This window comes from Amphiprion ocellaris, chromosome 15, assembly GCF_022539595.1.
Source record: "Amphiprion ocellaris isolate individual 3 ecotype Okinawa chromosome 15, ASM2253959v1, whole genome shotgun sequence".
NCBI classification, from domain to species: Eukaryota; Metazoa; Chordata; class Actinopteri; family Pomacentridae; genus Amphiprion; species Amphiprion ocellaris.
In genome coordinates this window covers 25,155,563-25,177,835 of record NC_072780.1, presented here as the reverse complement: position 1 = coordinate 25,177,835, position 22,273 = coordinate 25,155,563, and the positions used below count along the sequence as shown (strand labels likewise).

At 38.9% G+C, this 22,273-nt stretch overlaps 1 protein-coding gene across 1 annotated transcript in view; it reads left to right on the top strand.

Annotated features, from left to right (window-relative positions):
- The window catches only part of thsd7aa (thrombospondin, type I, domain containing 7Aa), a 201,930-nt gene extending 191,770 nt beyond the window's left edge, over positions 1–10,160 (top strand). The window contains exons 26-28 of the mRNA XM_055018016.1: positions 1–114; positions 1,381–1,468; positions 6,765–10,160. The exon at positions 1–114 is cut by the window's left edge and continues 100 nt beyond it. Of these exons, the coding sequence (XP_054873991.1) occupies positions 1–114; positions 1,381–1,468; positions 6,765–6,852 (290 nt within the window). The 3' untranslated portion in view covers positions 6,853–10,160. The remainder of the gene's footprint in view (positions 115–1,380; positions 1,469–6,764) is intronic.
- Positions 10,161–22,273: the final 12,113 nt, after the last annotated feature.

The window sequence follows — 22,273 nt, the reverse complement described above, 5'->3', positions numbered from 1 at the left end:
CAGGAGATAACAAGGCTGATGTCAAGACCATCCGAGCCTTCAATCCCACCCAGCCTGCAGCCAGCACACCAGGCAGGGTGGGACGCACTTGGTTCCTGCAGCCCTTTGGTCCAGGTAATGTGACATCTGTTGTTTTGGTCATGTTGAATAACAAAATGACCGTTGATTTCTAACATAAACTGTAGAATCATGATGAAAAATGGTGGATTCTGATAATGAGAGTAGAAGACGACTTCTATATTGGAATAAACCTAGACATGACAGTGCGTTGCATGTGTATTTGTTGTCATTATCACAGTTCATTTGGAGATGGAGGCGTTGCCGTATAACACATTTACAGTCTTCTCTCCCCCACATGGTGATAAAGGCTTTGTGTTGGTGACTTGTGCACCTTTGTGTTACATCTCTAATTCAGTGACCAACAGTTTCCTTTACTCTGAAGTGCAACAATGAATATGGACAAATTCCACAGACTGCTGTGTGTGTGACTCTGCTGCCCCCCTCAGCTCAGACAAAAACATGAAATATCATCCAAAATACAGCCATGTAGAAAGCTGTCTTTTTAAATAGACACTGATGCAGCAACTTCAATAAGATGCATTTGACACACGAATGTGTAACATATCCCTACAGCTGTGGTTGGCAAGAAATCTAACGTAGATAACAATCAAATGCAAGGTTAGTAAATCCTGAGATATATGACATTCTGGCATCTAATGATAGTCAATAATATAGTCCATCCATTCCATTACAGATACACCGCTTAATCCTCTGTAGGGTTGTGGTGGGCTGGAGTCTATCCCAGTTGACTTAGGGTGAAAGCAGAGGACACCTGGACATGTCACCAGTCTGTCACAGGGCCACACAGAGAGACAAACAAACAAGCACACTCACATTCACACATATGGACAATTTAGAATCACCAGTTAACCTCAGCATGCTTTTGTACTGTGGGAGGAAGCCGGCGCACCCAATGAGAATCCACACAGGTATAATTAGAACATGAAAACTCCACACAGGAAGATCTAGTAATGTAGCCAGTAGTCATTATTTTGCATCTCAAATACAAATAGGTGGCAGTCTAACACAGAAAGCATGCTACTTAAACTATTGCAACACCAACACTAACTACAGCTCTTTCAGTGCAGTATACAAGCTTACTTAAATGAAATAAAATATGAGAAATGAAAACACTCAAACAGATAAAAACTTCCAACATACAGTCGATACCTGAATTTTCACCGTGTCTGTTGATCCAGTTATGTTGGTCACCCATTGAACAGTGCTGAAAAAAACTGGCCTATGGTTAAATCTAATTTGCTGACACCTGCCGTACAGTGTACTAATGGACATTGTATGTCTGTGTGATTCTCTGTGCAGATGGGAAGCTGAAGACCTGGGTATATGGAGTAGCAGCAGGAGCGTTCGTTCTGCTCATCTTCATAATCTCCATGACATACTTAGCATGGTAACGTACCAAAACTTAAATGAGTTTTAATTTCATCATCATCACTTCAGTTATCACTCATGCTGTGATTCATTTACATTCAGTGATGTGATGGGAATCACCCTGAAAGAACGAGCTGCATTTGCAAACAAGAATGACTGGAGAGCATCTGTGCCTCTGATATGGACTCCAACAATATTTAGCCTCATCTTTATCCTGGAATGTTGTGAGAAGATTTTTCATGGAACAATTGATGAAAGTAAATCTAACATAATAAATCTACCTAGATTTATATTTAATTTAATCATCTGAGCTCCAAGGCATGTTGTCTTTAAAAAAAAAAAAAAACACCATACATGGCTCCATAATATCATCGGCAGAAACCCTGTAATTACAAAGGGGTTGGCTAAGGCTGAGGTGGTAGAGCGGGATATAATTGTACCAACTTTGTGCAAACCATCTAAAAATCCTTGGGCAAGACACCGAACCCCAAGCTGCTTATGATGGCATGGTGTGTGAGTGTGTGTGTGAGTGTATGGATGAGAAATGCACTGGAAAGCGTTTGTAGAATCTAGATCATAAAAACTATAGATAAGGAATCTAGAATCTAGATAAGGTTAAAAAAGTGCTATATAAGTGCTACTAGAGTGCTACTAGAAATACTTCTTAAACTTGAAGAATATATATATATATATATATATATATATATATATATATATATATATATATATATATATATATATATATATATTCATGGGAAAAAGAGGAAAAGCTAATTTTCAGAGAGAAAAGACATGACAGAAGCAAAAAGCAACATCCTAACAGTGTAAATACAGGACTGACATAATTGAACCTGTTCTAAACACTCTCAGCAGAAATGTTGCCAAATCTGGTGCAACAGTAGTAAAGCACAAAAATGCTGCATCCATTTTAAACACAGTAGTACCAACCAGTAGGGACCTAAGTATGGGGTGGAAAGGGTTAAACACTCAGAGCGTTGTCTCTTAAACCTCTGGTTCAGGACATTTTGCTAAGAATTTTGTAGTCTCATATCCCAGGCTGACATAAACTTATCATCACTATGATGTGAATTATTTTTCCAGATTTGAAAAAGCTCCTCTAAAGGAACAGAAATCCATTTTAAATTATTGTAATATACTGACTAGACTCCACATAACTGTGTGTAATGGCTGTGACATTTATATTTATCATTTAGCACAGTGGTGAATGTCACGATCATAAGAAACATTCAGTAGTAAATATTTTCTGTTTTCAGTCAGTGAATTGATATGATCAGATTTGATCAGATAGTCATTTGGTTTCAACAACCTTATGGTTGCGGCTAACCATAAACTCATTATGGGTTATTAATTCTAATGAGCTTTGTGACAACAAAGCTCACTGCCCCAGGCTGGATTTATTCACATATAGCTGAGTCACTGATTTTGTTCAGCTGGTTTAGGAAACCACACTCTTTTTTTCAAGTTGTTATCGTTTTTATTAAAATTAAGCTAATGCATCCAATTTCTAATATTTCTCAACCACTCAGTTTTATTTTGTCATTTCTGTGAGTTCTATCTGTCTTGTCTCTCATCTCTGCTGAGGCTTAACTTTTGTCTTGAGTACAGTTTCAGTCTGACATGGTGATTTACTGCAGGTCAGCTCTACAGTGTAGAAGTGGACTAATAGAATTAAATGGGACTTTTTCTGCATCACATCACTGCTCATGTTTTTGCATTTATTTATTTTTTCATCTTTTTTAAGTTCTTTTGTCATTTGTCCTTTCATTTCTTGTTTTTCTTTCTCCACCTCGACTCTCACTCTGCTCAGTTTTTGTGATTGTTGCCTTTGCTGCAAGTCAAGTTACAAGTCCCCCTCAGACGGGGATTACTGGATGGATCCAAACAGCTACACAGTGCCTTACACCTGTCCTGCCTGCCAGAAACTAGAGCAAGATGAGTTACAACGACACAGCCAAAACCAACAACAGCAATATGATGCACGGCTCCACCAGCCTCCACCATCACAGATGCAACCACCACAGCTGCAGCAGTCTCTGCCACCACCCCCACCACCACCACCACCACCACCACCTCACTTTGAAACTCTCATCACTTAGTCAGGCTGCACCTACCTCCGATTCTTAATTCACCTGACATCGTAATGTGCTCAAACATCCAGATTGCCTGTTTTCTGTGGATCACCTCCTGGAGGTGAGCGGTCTAGCATCAATTACACACCCCACCTGAATGAAGGGTTTCACTGTAAAGACATTTTCCACACTTTTGTACCTTTTATATTTGTTAAATCTAGGAAAGAAAACGAAGAAGTTATTTTCATTGAAGCAAATAATTCCTGAATCTTTTGGTGTCACTCACAAAAGATATGCTTTTCTTCATTTGAAGAATGGTAAATGGTCTGTATTTATATAGCGCTTTACTATACCGGAAACGATACCCAAAGCGCTTTACATTATACATCACATTCACCCATTCACACACACATTCACACACTGATGACGGAAGAAGAAAAACATGATTAAATTCACTTGAAAAATTAAGAATGAGAAAAATAACATAATCAATGTTTACCCCAAAATTGTAGTCTTTGTTTGAATGTAAAAACCTCTACAACAGCTTGCTCATTACCTGGATTTTGTTGGATTTTGACTGAAACCGATTGTTACTGGTTTTACAGTACCACTGTACTACACCTACTATTACTGCTATCACTTTCTAGCAGTGAGCCCTGAAAAAGAGAAAAATGGAATGTTTTTATAGTTGTAATGATCTCATTTTTAGAAATGTTGTTGAAGACGGACAGCCTAAATTTGAGAACTACACAGATCATGAATGCAAGAGGTGAATGACCAATGGTCAAACTGGCATACATCTCACTCTTTCTCTTTAATTTTTTTGCTTGTTTCACTTTTGCCATCTTGTGGTCACCCATTTGCATGTTATTTCAACACATATTCATTCTCTTCATATTGTCATCACGCCACTGGATATTCTTTGTCTCTTTTGATCCAATTTAAAGATAATGATTTTGTCCGTCTACAGTGACTGCTAGTATTGTGATTTGTCCTGAGAACCATAACACTGTTTTTGCCTTTACCCTAAATCGTGTATTTACTTTAACTTAATGCTGACCATTTTCCACGGAATGCCACAGTGATTTATTTATATTCTCTAGCTGTGCGGAATCTTTCCTGTGAGACTGAACATTTCATTAACATTTACAGAACTGAAACTTGCGTAGGTCAGTTAATCCATCCATCGCTCAACATCCTGAGTGCTGCTTAATTTATTATTGCAAATTTGTTGCTGTGTGGGGCTGTGGTTAGCACTGTTGGCTCAAAGCTAGAAAATCTTTCTGTGTGGAGTTTGCATGTTCTCCCTGAGCTTCCTCCCTCAGTCCAAAGACACGCTGAAGTGAAACTGGTGATTCTAAATTGTCTGTTAGTGTGATTGTGAGTGTGTTTGGTTGATTGTTTCTCTGTGTAGCCCTGTGATAGACTGGTGACGTGTCCAGTGTGTCCCCTGCCTTCACCCTAAGTAAACTGGGATAGACTCCAGCCCCCTGCAACCCTAATGAGGATAAAGTGGTGCATAGATAATGGATGGATGGAAGTTGAAGGGTTTGGAAGCAGAGTGATCTAACCCGCTTTCTGTAGTTTTCGAGAAAAATGGGCTCAAAGTTTTGTGTTTTCCAGAATGGTCTGACATTAGAAGCGCCACTGTAATGCTATATTTGAATTGTGGGTTAGACCATTTTGCCACTAAAATCTAGACCATAAAATGTTACAGAAATTATATAAAACTCAGTTCCGTTTTCTTGCAGGTTAGACCACTCTGCTTCTAATGACCTAAGTTTTTGTGTGGAGCTGCAGAGAAAATAAATGCGCTCATGGATGTGACACAATGATAAATTAGTTTGTAAGTAGTTTCATATCCCAACAAAAACATCATGGGTTTGAATCCAAAATTGCACTTTCTCCCTGTTACTGTAGGTTCCCTCGACAGTTCAAAACATGCAGCATGCATTGTCATTGTCATATCCCGATTTAACCACTTATTGTTACATTTATCTTTAGATCGTCTGGGGTTCAAAGTATTACTGTTTTTTGTAAGAAACAGAGCAAAGATGTAGTAGTTAAAAAGCAGCTGACTTAGGGCGAAGACACCCTGGACAGGTCGGCAGTCTATCGCAGGGCAACACTTAGAGACAAACAACTAAGCAATCAGCAATTTACCTCAGCATGTTTTTGGACTCTGGGAGGCAGCCGGAGAACCCAGAGAGAACCCACACTACACAGGGAGAACATGCAAATTCCACACAGGAAGATCCCAGATGCCCTAACCAGGACGTGACCCGGGAATCTTCTAGCTGCGAGACAATGGTGCTCACCACCGCGCCACCTTGCAGACCTGGGTCAATAAAGCAAATGGCTAAAACATAGGAAACTAATATTAGTCTTCCCTTTACTATGACAACAGTTGACCCCAAACTCAGACCCATCTACATAGTTTTTTTCCCTGGACTAGGATAATTCTAGAGTATTTTAAAGTGGCACATTTGCCAATAACCTGGCTTTTATGGCTCTACAGGTCATGCTACCTTTCCACTCTGCCCCTCCACAGCTATATAAAGCCACAGTAGCCACATTATGGCCACTGAGGCTACATGCTACTCCTCCTTGACACATTGTGCCAAAGTCTTAAACATCTTTAGGAGACATGTGCTATCATTTTTGATGCTGATACATGGAACAGTAGATTCGATATCTATGGGTATTTACAGTACACCCTGACAAATGATAAAAGGCATAGATTGAAAATTAGGTGGACAGTTTCCCCATACTGCAGTACTGGACATTTAAAGCAGGTAGTAATAGTGCACCCATGTGGTGAGAAGAAGTGAGTTTACCAACACTGCAAAATGTGTTGACTAGTGTTTGGCAACTGTGAGGCAAAGACGAAAGCATCTATAGATTGAACGGTTGATGCTGAAGTGAATGAGATAATCCATGCCCATTCACATCTAAAGGCCAAATTATGTAGCAGTGAAACAGCGTGTTCATTTTGCTGACAGTTTTTTTTTTGCTATAACACATATGGGCCAACCTGATGCAGAATCAAGTCAGGGATGTGGAAATATCAACAAATACAAAACCTTCAACACCATTATGTTTCTCCCATTATGGACTAATCCTGCTAAGTCTTTTTGAGAATAATTACAGCAACAATACCATTCATCAGTTGTTACAAGATTGTCTAAAACTTCTTTGCCTGTTGTTTGTTTGTTTGTTCTTCAGCAAAAAGCCAAAGAAACCACAGCGACGGCAGATGAACAACAGACTGAAGCCGCTGACTTTGGCCTATGATGGAGACGCTGATATGTAGGAGCCTTCCTACTTACCACACTGACTTTCAGACATTTGTCCTCCTTCAGGGTACACAGGGTTGCTCCCCTTCAAGTCAGGGCCACTGCTGATCAACCAACATGCAGAGGAAGATTCTGACAGAAAGTGAGACCTCAAAGATCAAGGCACAGAATCCACATTCATGAACAGCCTTGACATTCCCTCCTCTTTTTTATTTTCATTCTATTAGTTTCTTTCACAGGAGCCTTCATGAATGATCTATCTTCTTCTGGAAGTCTGCCTTTGCTTCTCTGCCATTTACTACGATCGGTAATATTCAAACCATTGGAGAGGTTTGCCCCAAAACAAAGATTTTGCTGTGCAAGCACAAATTTCCGTTGGTGATTTGTTTATTTTGTCATGGGTAAGTGGCATTGTTTGTTTCACTTGTCATTCTTTGTCCCATAAAAAAACATTCAAATCCTCTCTGTAATTATGGCCTGGATGTACCTCACAAGAAAAAAGTACAACCAGAAAACAAAAGTAAGTTTAATGAATCCCAGAGTAAAATTACTTCTGCCTGCCTGTCCTGTCTCTGTTTTTCAGGCATAATTTTGCACTATATTAGTGCAGCATGATATGTACTTATGTCTAGCTTTGCCATAGGAAACTGCCTCTTTCAATACAAGATGATGTACAGTCTTGTGCTAGAAATGTTTTAAAAAAAAGACTTTTTTTGCAAACAGAACTCACCAATGTTTGTTAATATTTTTCTTCTATTACCTCTTGTATGTGAAACAATGAGACTCATTGTAAATAGGATTTTTTCTGTAGTCTCAACTTAACCTTTCTAGTCTGTACAGCTACAAGTCAAACTCTGCCAGAGTTCAGTTAATCGTAATGATTTTTTGACTGTGACTTAATATCATGATTTTTAACTTTGTAAATTCTTAATATACATCACACCCATTTTCTCAGTCTGTAGAAATTATGTATTTTATAAAAGCCTTAGGCTGGAACATGGAAAGAAAGAAGAGACTAAATCTCACCATGGATGATTAGTTAATTAATTGTGCATCTTTACTCCTGGTGGTTCAGTGCACAAAGATGATGAGGGCCTGTGACATTTGAGATTTGATTTTAATCTTGTTGGACATTCAAACATCTAACAACAACAATCTCATATTATGGCTTAAATCTTGAAATATCTGTCATCTTTCAGGTGTAAAACAATATGTCTTCCAGGAGACTCTCCCTCTACACGAAGACAGCTTTTCACTCTGCCTTTAAGTGTGGCCATTTCAGAACAACTCCATTCACTTATTTCTGATACGAGACAACACATTGTAAGAACTAGTTCCTGTGTAGCATAACTTAGACATGTGAGTTCTGTAAGCCTGAAGGCCTGAATGAGACTATTGATCTTAGCCACATGGATATGCTGTTCACCACAGGGAAGTGATACAGTTCAAGATATGTATGTATTTCCCATATTAGTGCATCATTTTTAGACTGATATGGGTATTTACACTGTTGGTCATGAGCGCAGCTTCTACCTGCTAAACTCAACTTTGGAAATTTACAACACTCTACAAACTTCTGTAAATTTCCCTGAGGGATCAGTAAGTTTTATTCTATCTTATCTTTCTGATGAATGTTTAAAAGAACCATCATTTTTGGCCTCTTGTACTTCTTTTTTCCTCCAAATTTACATTTGTAATGCCAGGTGAGGTTACACGGACTTATTTTTGTAGATTCGGCCTTCAGAAGTTCCACAACTTACATGGTGCTTTTAACACAAAATATTTGACTTTCTAGTAAAGCACAATTTAACAAAGGTGTGTAACTTTCAAATAATGGCTTTATCAATGATAAATAAATGGTTTATCTATGATTAGTTACAAGTGGAGGTTGACAGTTTTTAGGGGGCTATTAATACAGTTACCTAGACTGTCAACCTAGGAGCTGTTCATGTTAATGCCCTATAAATGATATAAAGTGTAAGGAAATTATTTATTTCATGAATGAAGACATTGTTTCAACAACAACAACAACAAAACACCTTACTAGAAAGTGGTACATTTATTTTTTCTAGTTTTAGATGAGTTTGATTCTTGACTCATTTTGACTTCACACATCTTCAAGTATTTGAGATGTTCTGTCCCTATTAACTGACTTAGCCCTTATCTGCAGTCTAATGTTGGATGATTTAATGCACCGGTACATATTCCTGATGTAAGTTCTTCTCAGTTCACAGCTACTCAAAACCAGTTAGAAGAAAGAAAGAATTTATTCTCACAGGTTTTATCCATGCATTCAATAATAATTAAGTTTTCATCTAAATAAGCTTTGTCATATATTTCAGAGTATCCCTGTCATTGAACTTTGGTTACTTTCTTTCAGCCCTTACACACTGCTGGTGTTGTAGAATGGCGTACTACTTTGCAGAAGGTTTTCTATCAGACCATTTTCCACTGTAGTATCTTGAGGGCCCTTTTAGGATCACCTGAACCTTTGAGTGTGGTCAAACTGCATGAAATGTCTCTTGTAGAACCTTTTTCAGGGCCGTTTTCTGGGAAGAAAAAGTACCTACTATAGAGTAGGTACTTCTGAGTGGCTGTTAAACACTGTTGTGCAGTTCTCGATGCTAATTAGATAAACTTGGAGAGGACAAAAGCACTATTTTTTCCCGCCCTCTTGATGATTGTTTGTGTTCAAACCTGTTGAATCTGACATCATAATGAAAACAGAAAGGCTGAAAGGGCTGATTACGAGGCCATTCTGGTAAACATTTGTGCTACCTTGTGCCTGTCCCAAGTACCTGCAGTTGAAAGCTGTCATAATTGAAAAAAAAAAAAAGAGAAACAGTTCAGGAACTACCACTGTGCAAGAATATTGTGACATGAAAACTGAGACCTTACAATGCTGCCTGAAGTAACTGCCTAATGTCAGCTAAAAGTCCAGTCACCCAGAGTGGCTAGTGTATTTATTAGTAGTGAGACATCATATCATTGCCAGAAAATGGCAGTTTAATATTCTGTCCAGTTTGTGGCTAGTAAGTTAATGGAATGTTTAATTTATATTTCTTGGAATATGAGTTGTAAATAAAGTGCAATGTATTTCTTTTTTATTATTTAATATCCATGTACATGCCATTTGTCATATTATGTTTCCTTTTTTACGGCACATGTTACGCAAAAAAAAAAAAAATGGAGGTGTGAATGTGGATGTGCTAAAAGCGATACTGATAACCTTGTGAAAAACAAAGTCCCTGATGAACTCTGTCCTTTTCTTACTGTTTGTTTACATGTATTTGACTAATTGCTGATAATAAACAATGGAAATATTGTTATGAATATAAGCGTTTTTCTTAAGGGCCTAGTGTGACATAATAGTATGTGAGAACATTATATTGCAGCAGTTGATGAAAGGAATATATTTTGCTCTTTTGCTCAAGGTATGTTGCTGACACAATACTTATTTACTATTGAAAATCATTGTGAACTCCACTGGGAAACTGAAGCAAAGCATCATTTTTAGTTTCTCTTGGAAAATATTCAATGCTTAAAAAAAGTTTTTTTTTTTTTTTTTTTTAATGTCACCCAATCAGACAGAAATAAAGGTGATGTTTGATTAAAATATAGTTGGGTCCAAAAGTCTGAGACCACGAGTGAAGATTCTTTTATCCTAAGTTTCTGTCAAATTTAATACAACGTGTTGAATTACAAATGATGATATCTTAATAGTTTTTGCTTTAATGACAGCAGCTCTTGAGCTGCTTTCAGCTAGCAGTTTATTCTGACCTAATAAGTCATTTTATCCCAGCATGATGTAACAATGTCTAGAGAGCTTTTTGTCAGGTCAGGAATGTTTGGTTTTTCAATAAATGTTTATTGGAAATTAAGTCAGGTGACTGTGGGGGAAAGTTTGTGACAGTCAGCAATATCCTGCTGCAATATGAATCCTTCTGCATAAAGATACAAACCAGAGGTTGGAGCATGTCTTGTGTGCTTTGAGTGCTTCTTCACCTTAGTAGAGTTGATCCCAGGCAGCCAGTGGCAGATGGTTCCCCCCATATGAGCTGAATTCTGCTCAAAGTTTCTTCCTGTTAAAAGGGAATTTTTTCTTGCCACTGTTGCCTTAGGGCTTGCGCTGGGGGTCCAGGCATATGGGTTTTGTAAAGCATCTTGAGACAATCTGAACTGTAATTGCCACTATATAAATAAAATTGAATTGAGTCTGCGTAGATATTGAACTTTAGAGTAGCAAACCCACCCCTTACTTTAATATCCCCCCCACCATTCTCTCTCCTTACATACACCCTTTTATTACTGCCAGAAATCTCTAATAAAATTGTAGAGTATCTACTAATATAGCTAAATTGCACTTGTTAATTTAGGGGTACCATCCTCAGTTTGACTGAGGTCATTATCAAATTAAGCTAAGTCTCAAAGAGACTTTGATTAAAATGAATTTGATCAGTCTGTTGTCTGAAAGTCTAAAGTTCTGATCAAATTGACCTCAGTTCCCACACAAAGAAAACAGGAGGCTGTGAATTGGTCTAAGTAAAAAACATTTATTAACTACTCTACTAGGACAATACAGTTGAGCAATAGACAGTGAAAAATATAATGTGTTGTGAATGTGTGGAATCAGATTAACTGACTAAATGAAGAGGATTATGGTGAAAGGAGATTAGTTCGCGAATGATGACACGATATGCTTATAAGTGAATAGTTTTGGATAGGTGTCAGTAGGCAGCTGGTGTTCAGTAAGCCGTGTGCATGGTCCACAGGGTTGATGGAAAAATAATTGTGGCATTGACGGTGGCTCTCATTGTGTTTTCAGTTTGGTGTTAGCCAGATAATGCAAAAAGTTCAGAAAACTGAGAGTAAGGGGCGGTAGAATTTAGTTAAAAGAGATGCCACTTATCCTCTGAGACACTGTGACTCTTTTTCATGAAAGCATAAAAATTTGAGGTATTGATCTTCTGATGTGCTCACTTTTGGTCTTCTTGATCCTGCTTTAGACACAGCTATTCCAATTCTCACAAAATACCACGTACTTCCACATTACAAACCTTGAGACGACACATGATGCTGAGAAAACTCCTCTTTGCTCAGAATAGCAATCTGACTTATCACACTTCTGACGCAATGTTCCCACTATTACAATACTACCAACCACCAAAGAAGAAACAAATCCAAATATGCCTGCACAACACAGTCACAACTGATGAGACTGTGCTTCAGGTAAAGTACAGGTCTGACCCGGATCACACCTCTACCAAACCTTAGCTTTGAAACAGCCATGCGTCAAGGATGACTCAGACCTTTGCTGAGCAACAACGAAACCATCACAGGATAATGTGTATACTTGCTGGCTCAAGCTCTGGTGCAGAATCTGATATTAAAAATGGTTTTTAATATCATTAAAACATTTTTTAATGATATTAAAAATGTTTTTTCTCATTTTTAACGTCATTTTGAAGAGGGTCCCTCCAAATTTCCTTTGACGAGTTTCAATATTTCTGTTTTGTGCATATCGCTTCTGAGGACTTTCTATGATTCTGTGGTAGCATCAGCTATCATGTATGGAGTGGTCTGTTGGAGCAGCAGCATCACGGCTGCAGACAGGAAGAGACTAAACAAACTGGTAAAGAAAGCCAGTTCTGTCCTGGGCTGCCCCCTGGATCCTGTGGAGGTGGTGGGAGACAGGAGGATGATGACAAAGCAGTTGTCTATCATGGAGGACACCTCCCACCCTCTGCAGGAAACAGTACCATCACTGGGCAGCTCCTTCAGTGACAGACTGCTTCACCTGCAGTGTCTAAAGGAGAGATACTGCAGGTCCTTCCTTCCTGCTGCAGTCAGACTTTACAATCAAGCCTGCTCCTAGTAGTTCAGTTCAACCAGTAATTAACTCTGCAATAAAAATGTAAAGAAGTCAATATGTGCAATTTCACAGAATTTTTTTTTTCTACAAATATTTATATTTCTTGTCTGAGGACAAAGTGGCTATTTGGATCTGTGCACTGTGTGCATTGTGTGCTGCTCCTTTTCTTTGTACTGTCTTTTTTTCCTATCTACTGGTGTAACACCAAAAATGTCCCCCCATCTATCTATCTATCTATCTATCTATCTATCTATCTATCTATCTATCTATCTATCTATCTATCTATCTATCTATCTATCTATCTATCTATCTATCTATCTATCTATCTATCTATCTATCTATCTATCTATCTATCTATCTATCTATCTATCATTTGTGAATAAAGGATATGTTCACATTTTTCAAATATATCTTAAAGCAATACCAATGTTAATTCAAACATGGGCATAGAGAGTTTAATTGTTATTTGCTGCTGATCCCCTTTTTCATTTAGCCAGTTGAACAAGCGGCTCAGCTCAAACTCTCTGTGCCTCACTGATGCTCTACTATAAAATAAATATATGTGAATGTGTATGCATGCAGGTGTGTGTGTGTGTGTGTGTGTGTGTGTGTGTGTGTGTGTGTGTGTGTGTGTGTGTATATATATATACATATATATATATATATATATATATATATATATATATTTTTTTTTTTTTTTACATGTATATATTGGAATTGCTTTTAATTTATCTTTTTTTGTATTTATCAGTCTGATGGTGAGCTTGTTGAATTGGGATTTCAGTCATAATGTGCATCAGTTAGTGTATGTTCTGGTTATCAATAAAGTGGCTATTCTATTCTATTCTATTCTATTCTATTCTATTCTATTCTATTCTATTCTATTGTGCCCTTGAAATGCAATGCAACTCATACATCCCCACTGACGGTGGGGTAGGTTACTGTCTGGGAACACCTTCCAAAGAATTAGTCAAAACACATTGCTTCACTTTAATTAACCCTTTTTCATTATGGACCAGAAATGCTGGAGGTGTCTTTTTGCTCTGTGACTGCACAAGCCAGTATTAGATGTTCACAATCCTGAAAGGCAACTTCTATTATGAATTTGCATATTTACACCATTCCACATCCTTCCCAGGCTTCTGTTAACCTCAGAAGGTGGGCATGAAATATAAGACAATTTGCAAGCTACTCCTTTGATTATACTGACATTGAGCAATTCTGTACCGACTGATTTACAGCCAGTGTTGATGTTCAGTGCCAATGTAGAAATTATTGCAATCTGTATGTCCTAATTTATATATAAACACAAAAAACTAAAGCAATTAACCACAACCCAGTCCAGCATATTAATTTAACTTTGGAAACATAACAGGCTCACAAAGATTTCACAGTATTATCACATACCACAGTATTGTGTTAAAAATAAGGCCAGATGAGTCCAAACATGCAATTGTAATACATTCCACCACTAGATGTCAGCAAATGACAGTTAAAGTGCACAGACTTCTCAGCTCAACTAGGATTTGGGGTTTGTCACATCCACTATTAATTCTTGCCTTCAAATATGCAGCAGCATAAAACCTCAAAAATAACATTCAATCAATTGTGTCTCATTTTTTTTTTAATCACTGGTTTGAGATGACTGATGGCCTCTATAGCCTTGGAACATTATTCAGTCTCCATTTCACTGAGCTCATAGCTTGAGTAAAACTTTCACTACTATGAAAGACAAAAGAGGAGTCTTTAGCTGTAGAGAAATGGGTCAGAGCAAATTAACCTCTGTCATGGAGAAACATTGCTGAAAACACACAAACTGGAGACACACACTGAGGTCAAGCATTCTATAGTGGCTTAGAAGGTTGAGGACTCACATTCTGCCTTATTCTGCACAGGGTTTATGACTACAGATGGATCCCGAAAGCACTGGTTCTGTTCTAGTGCGGTAAGGTAGACGGACAATTATGCCTGCTTATTCAATTCCTCCACTGGTTAAATTGTTGCCCTTTGGTTGTTGAAGTAATGCGATTGCCTTTATCATCAGAGTCCCAGATTATAATCAGATGTTGGGAAGTAAAACAGAGACAGGCTACATGGTTTTTGTCCTCTCATTTAATCAGCACTTCACGTAATCATGTCTATGTCTTCCAATTAAATTCCCTCAGCCAAGAAAAGGAAGTCCTACATGCTGCCTAAATCAATTAAATCATGTTGTAAAACCCACTTCAAATGGGTGACTTTGCTGCAACCTCAGAGACATGAAGATCTGGCACAAAAACAATTCATTAAGTATACTAGGTGAAACACAAAAGATCATCTCTTGTTTCTAAGTTCTCTTTGATTGTACTTGAAAATAAAAGATGGCTCCTTTAACTGTTATTACCCTTCTGATAAAAAATAAAGCACCACATCAAAGGAAAGTGGTGTTCTGTCTCTAACAAGGGTTTCTGAGAAGGCAGCAAAAGTAATGGCCATTTTAGAGGGGTCTTTTATTGTGGCCAGCCTAAGGCCCACCTGTGCAATAATCATACTGTCTAATCAGCATCTTGATATGCCATACCTGTAAGGTGAATGGATTATCTTGCTCACTAATACCTTTTGTACACAAAGAAAAAGTCTTAGATCTTTGAGTTCAGCTCATGAAAAATGGAAGCAAAAACAAAAGTGTTGCGCTTCTATTTTTGTTCAGTGTATGATTCATTCAAAATGTAATTGAAAAAGCAGTTTAGTTGTATAAGGACATATTTCAAGAAGGCAGGGTTGCTTGGTCTCCCTGTGTTCAATAATACTTTAAGGACCTGATTGCAGATTCTTTAATGATTTATAGCATCATTAAGAAAGGAGACTCTACTCAAGTTAAGTTCTGAAAGTTTTTGTCAAAAATAAATTCCAAATCTTTGGCTGTCTTCCACTTGAAAACTTGTATTCAAACCCTTCAAGAAATCTAATTGAAACTTGAGTTTCCTTCCCTGCTTCTTAAAGCTGAAGCAAGCAGTCATTCTAATTGTGATGAGGAAGCGATTGATGTGCAGCAGCTGCATCCTGTGACCAAAGCTCTGCTCAGTTATTTGTCTCTGTCAGCTCCCCCTCAGCCCACCCACCCTCCACATCAAGTTGAAAAGCGCTGGCAGCTTCAATGTGACTGCAGACCACCAGGCCTTTTGTCACCACACATGGTGTGACGTGCACCCCCAGTCTTTCTGGTCAAGCCCAGTTTGACTCCTATCATCGCTCCGGATGTGGAGTGGCACTTTACATGGCAGCTGGTTGGGCAGCAGCCGCGGCAAACCTGCTGCCACCACGTCACAGCCACGCCTGAGGGCCCGCAGCAACATCTGCCCTCACAATTGGCGATGGAGCTAAGCCAGCCAAACATATTCATGCCACCGGACGCCAGCATCACTCAGCTGGGCAATCATCCTCTTCCCCTCTCTTGTCTTTATCTCTTGCCCCTCCTTTTTGCAGCCCAGTGATAAGCTATTAGGAAGAGGCTACCCTGTAATTTTCCCCCGGAACTGAATGGACACCAAAAGGTGCGCTTAGAAAATTAGCAACTTGATCCCCTGATTATGATCTAGAGCTGAAAAGAGGAAGGAGAGCATGTGTTTGATGGAGAAGTAAGAAATGTTCTTTTTCTTCCCTTTTGTAATGTTCAGCAGGCTCCGGCTGTGTAAACATCACTCTTGTGAATGGTTGTCATTCTGTGACAGTGACACAACTCAGCGGCTCAGCTCGAACTCTCTGTGCCTCACTGATGTGTGTGTGTGTGTGTGTGTGTGTGTGTGTGTGTATGTGTTGTATATATAGATACACTATATTGCCAAAAGTATTTGCTCACCCATCCAAATAATCAGAATCAGGTGTTCTAATCACTTCCATGGCCACAGGTGTATAAAATCAAGCACCTAGGCATGCAGACTGCTTTTACAAACATTTGTGAAAGAATGGGTCGCTCTCAGGAGCTCAGTGAATTCCAGTGTGGAACTGTGATAGGATGCCACCTGTGCAACAAATCCAGTCGTGACATTTCCTCACTCCTAAATATTCCACAGTCAACTGTCAGCTGTATTATAAGAAAGTGGAAGTGTGTGGGAACGACAGCATCTCAGCCACGAAGTGGTAGGCCACGTAAACTGATGGAGCGGGGTCAGTGGATGCTGAGGCGCATAGTGCCAAGAGGTCACCAACTTTCTGCAGAGTCAATCGCTACAGACCTTCAAACTTCATGTGGCCTTCAGATTAGCTCAAGAACAGTGCTTCAGCAGAGAGCTTCATGGAATGGGTTTCCATGGCCGAGCAGCTGCATCCAAGCCATACATCACCAAGTGCAATGCAAAGCGTCGGATGCAGTGGTGTAAAGCACGCCACCACTGGACTCTAGAGCAGTGGAGACGCGTTCTCTGGAGTGACCAATCGTGCTTCTCCATCTGGCAATCTGATGGACGAGTCTGGGTTTGGCGGTTGCCAGGAGAATGATACTTGTCGGACTGCATTGTGCCAAGTGTAAAGTTTGGTGGAGGGGGGATTATGGTGTGGGGTTGTTTTTCAGGAGCTGGGTTTGGCCCCTTAGTTCCAGTGAAAGGAACTCTGAATGCTTCAGCATACCAAGACATTTTGGACAATTCCATGCTCCCAACTTTGTGGGAACAGTTTGGAGCTGGCCCCTTCCTCTTCCAACATGACTGTGCACCAGTGCACAAAGCAAGGTCCATAAAGACATGGATGACAGAGTCTGGTGTGGATGAACTTGACTGACCTGCACAGAGTCCTGACCTCAACCCAATAGAACACCTTTGGGATGAATTAGAGCGGAGACTAAGAGCCAGGTCTTCTGGTCCAACATCAGTGTGTGACCTCACAAATGTGCTTCTGGAAGAATGGTCAAAAATTCCCATAAACACACTCCTAAACCTTGTGGACAGCCTTCCCAGAAGAGCTGAAGCTGTTATAGCTGCACAGGGTGGACCGACGTCATATTGAACCCTATGGATTAGGAATGGGATGTCACTTACGTTCATATGCGAGTCAAGGCAGGTGAGCGAATACTTTTGGCAGTATAGTGTATGTTTATATACACATATTTATATAGTTTATTTTACATGTATATATTAGAATTGCTTTTCATTTATCTGTTTTTTTTGTATTTATCAGTCTGATGGCGAGTTTGTTGAATCGGGATTTCAGTCATAATGTGCACCAGTTAGTGTGTGTTCTGGTTGACAATAAAGTGGCTATTCTATTCTATTCTATTCTATTGTGCCCTTGAAATGCAATGCAACTCATACATCCCCACTGACGGTGGGGTAGGTTACTGTCTGGGAACACCTTCCAAAGAATTAGTCAAAACACATTGCTTCACTTTAATTAACCCTTTTTCATTATGGACCAGAAATGGTGTCTTTTTGCTCTGTGACTGCACAAGCCAGTATTAGATGTTCACAATCCTGAAAGGCAACTTCTATTATGAATTTGCATATTTACACCATTCCACATCCTTCCCAGGCTTCTGTTAACCTCAGAAGGTGGGCATGAAATATAAGACAATTTGCAAGCTACTCCTTTGATTATACTGACATTGAGCAATTCTGTACCGACTGATTTACAGCCAGTGTTGATGTTCAGTGCCAATGTAGAAATTATTGCAATCTGTATGTCCTAATTTATATATAAACACAAAAAACTAAAGCAATTAACCACAACCTTAAATGTTCTGTGTCTAACTCACAGGAAGCCCAAATTATTAAAATGAAATACTATGTGTCTTCTACACTGCCTGTCCAGAAAAAAAAAAAAGTTGTGTACTCTAATATTTTGTTAGACTGCCTTTAGCTTTGAGTATGGAACACATTCACTGTGGCATTGTTTCGATAAGCTTCTGCAATGTCAGAGCATTTATTCCTATCCATAGATGCATTAATTTTCTACCAAGATCTTGTATTGATGATGGGAGAGTTGGACCGCTGCTCAAAGTCTTCTCCAGCACATCCCAAAGATTCTCAGTAGTGCTGGGTCTGGACTCTGTGGAGGCCAATCCATGTGTGAAAATGATGTCTCATGCTCCCTGATCCACTCATTCTCAATGTGAGCCCCATGAATCCTGGTGTTGTTATTTTGGAACATGCTTGTGCCATCACGGAAGAAAAATTCCCTTGATGAAAAGAGCTGGTATTTTTTAGTATATTTGGGTAGTCAGCTGACCTCATTCTTTGGGCATATAACGTTGCTGAACCTGGACCTGACCCACTACAGCAACCCAAGATCATAACCCTAACCCCCACAGGCTTGTATAATAGGCACCAGACATGATGAGTGCATCACTTCATCTGCCTCTCTTCTTACTGTGATGCTTCCATCACTTTGCAACAGGGTAGATCTTGACTCATTAGACCACATGACCGACCACATTTATTCCTCAAAGATGATGGTTCACCACTATCCTTCCGAGTTTTAATAATGTGTTGGATGGTTCTTAACCTGATTTTAGCAGTTTCAGCATTCTCCTTCGTTGTTTTCTTTGCTTGAAGCAGGCCAATAATTTCACTCTTCTGAAACAGATTAACATCCTTTCTACAGCCACAGGATATGTCTTCCAACATAGTTGTTTAAGAAATGAGAAGCTACTCACTGCATCAGCTAGGGTTAAATAAGTTGTTGCCAGCTGAAACATATTCATCACTGCAGTAATTATTCAATGGAAGGCTCTTGCCTGTTCACTTTGTTAAATCCAGGTGGCGACTTATTATTTAGACAGGTAGTGTATTTCTCTCACCACAACACTGCACCAGTCCTGTCAGTCATTAATGACTTTCATTTACTCGCTTTGAAAAAGTCTGGCCTTGTTAGACTGAAAACAGGTAAATAAGAAACCTGTCAGTGGTTGCCAGAACTGGTGGGGTATTAAAGTACAAAAGCACATATGGTGACCATCGCTAACTGCACATGTAACAATAATCCAACACCATTTTCATCATAATCTGTCCCTAAACTTCACCATACCACAGTTTAAACTTACAACAATGGTTCTAATGTGGTTCTAACATGGTTATTTTGGACTTCACATAATCATACTGTATCTGCATTCTTATCTGGTGATAGTACTGGTTTATACATTTTTAAAGGCTACCTAGTTGTGTGAGCAAACAGAAGACCAATCCTCTCTTTCAAAGTCAGTTTAAAGCCAGTAAATGCTGAATTTTTGTGTCATTGTGTCACGGAATGTCTATAGTACTGTGAGAGTTTTTGTTTGGAGTAGAGATGTTTAAGTGCCAACTGCTGTCTAGTCTGCCTTTCCTATTGCTTACAAACCACTATGAGACATTTTCAAATTGTTCATGTAGATGTTAAGATATTAAACAAATTATGTGATTTAAAATGCTCTGTTTAAATAGATAAATGTTTCAATAAACAAAATAGCACACAGTGACCAGGGTAACAGAAACGTTAACACTGAACCAGACATTTGAACCAAGTCCATATCACCAATTTGTTAAGAGCTTAAAATGAGCCTGATGTTGTGCTCATTGGCAGATATGTTCCTTGTTTGGAGAAATAAGTCATGAGTTTACTTGGATGAAGATGGGATGTCATTGTCCTACATAGCTAGCTACCAAGACACATTTATTGAAAATAGCAAAAAAAAAAAAAAAATGCAATTTAAAATTGTGGCAAGCATAAATAAATGTGTGTCTTAAATGAACAATTCCTTGATGTACAAAATGGTATGAAAATTACATCCAATGACCATCGACTAATGTATGCATTTCCTGCTACTGATTTGTTTGGGGAAAACAATAACAAATAATCAATCCTTACCACGCAGAGATTTGCTAACACGAATATGATGTCAAGCTGGACGACTGAAGGGAATCAAAATGCCCTCACACATATAAAACTTATTATTATTATTTCAACCCTAGATATTGCTAAATTTCTATCATTCCATATCGAGGTAAAAACATGTGATTAACTGATAGAGGGGAACTGACAAGTAGGAAAACAACCTAAACCATGCATCACTTTGAAAGTAAATAGCAGCGAATTAGTTTGTGATTCATAATAAATAGACCAAAATATACAAAACAACTGATATGGTGTCTCACCTAATCACCAGGCAGAACAGTGCTATTGGAGAGTTCTGATAAATCAAATGCCTATAATCTTGAATTATGCGCCCTTTACTTTACTGTAGACCAGATTGCGCCTCATTACAGACACAATGGAAGTCAGATGGCCCTGGTGATTTATCTCTGACTGCTTTACCACAGCATGCCATGCCGGGCCTGTGAAGGCTATCTGGGCCGTTCAGAGCAGGATCCCATCAGCCCTACTGGCTGAGTTATGGCGACAATGCCAGGCCACTGCAATGGTGTAGCAATGAGACTGCTGACGATTTATTAAAGCGTGGTCCTCCTGTCTTTTCTTTTCTGCTCACCTCCCCACCCCATCTGTTCACCTACAAAAAGGATCCTATCTATCAATCCCCAACCTAGAAACACACACTCAGCATCTGAGCAGGCCTCAGTCACCTTGTCTAGAGAGCAAACACGGACACACTGACTTCAACACACGAACACAGTACTTTCTGGTCCTTATCGCATGCAAATGGAAATATGCAACTTTACTCCAGGACACAAGTGCCTTGTTGTGTAAGTGACAAAATATCACATAAATGAATAAAAAGATGACATTTCCTTTGCTGTTTTTCCAAAACTGAATTGCCAACCAGCCAAAACTTCTGGGTCAAACTAAACCCTTAGAAGCCTTAATAACCCCCATGTTGCTTGTGTAGCAATTAATATGCAGTACTTTGATTAAACATCAGTTCAGTAAAATGAACCACTAAATCATGAAGATAAACTGAAATGATTACCTTAAAGGTGGAGTGTGGGGAAATGTTTCTGGGGAAAGATGGCTGATAATAATCCAGTTAGAATATTTAAATATTTAACCTGTCCTAAACTTACTGTGCTTTCCCTGCCCTCTATCACCAAGTGTTATGAATGACTGGAATGTTGTGTGGATTGGTCTAAGTCACTCTGTTTGGTTCCCATTTACAGACTCACTCTTATATACAAACACTGATTTTTTTTCAATGCAGAAACAGAATTGACATCTAACAGGGCATTAGGGGATAATCACTAAATTTGACAAAGAACATTGATTGCAGTTGTTGAATCTATTTTTAGATCGAAAATGCTTTTCTAAGTTATGAGGCCCTGTTTTGCCCTGGTTCTAAAAAAGCTCCACTCAGGAGCAGATCAAGCCCAGTGCCATATTGCAAACTAGCTCATATTTCCACCAATTTGTTGCAGAACTATTTATCTAGAGAAACAGCATTCTTTTTCTTTCTTTCTTTCTTTCTTTCTTTCTTTCTTTACTTTAACCCACTGACCTTTACCATTATTTTCCCTCCAATGAGATCACCAGCCTTGTGCTTCAGGTCTTATTTTAGGATTCTCAACCAACTTTTCCAATTCTGAACTTTTTAAACTATTATTCAGATTTTGGTTCTGGTGAGGGGCTGCACAGTGGTGTAGTGGTTAGCACTTTCGCCTTGCAGCGAGAAG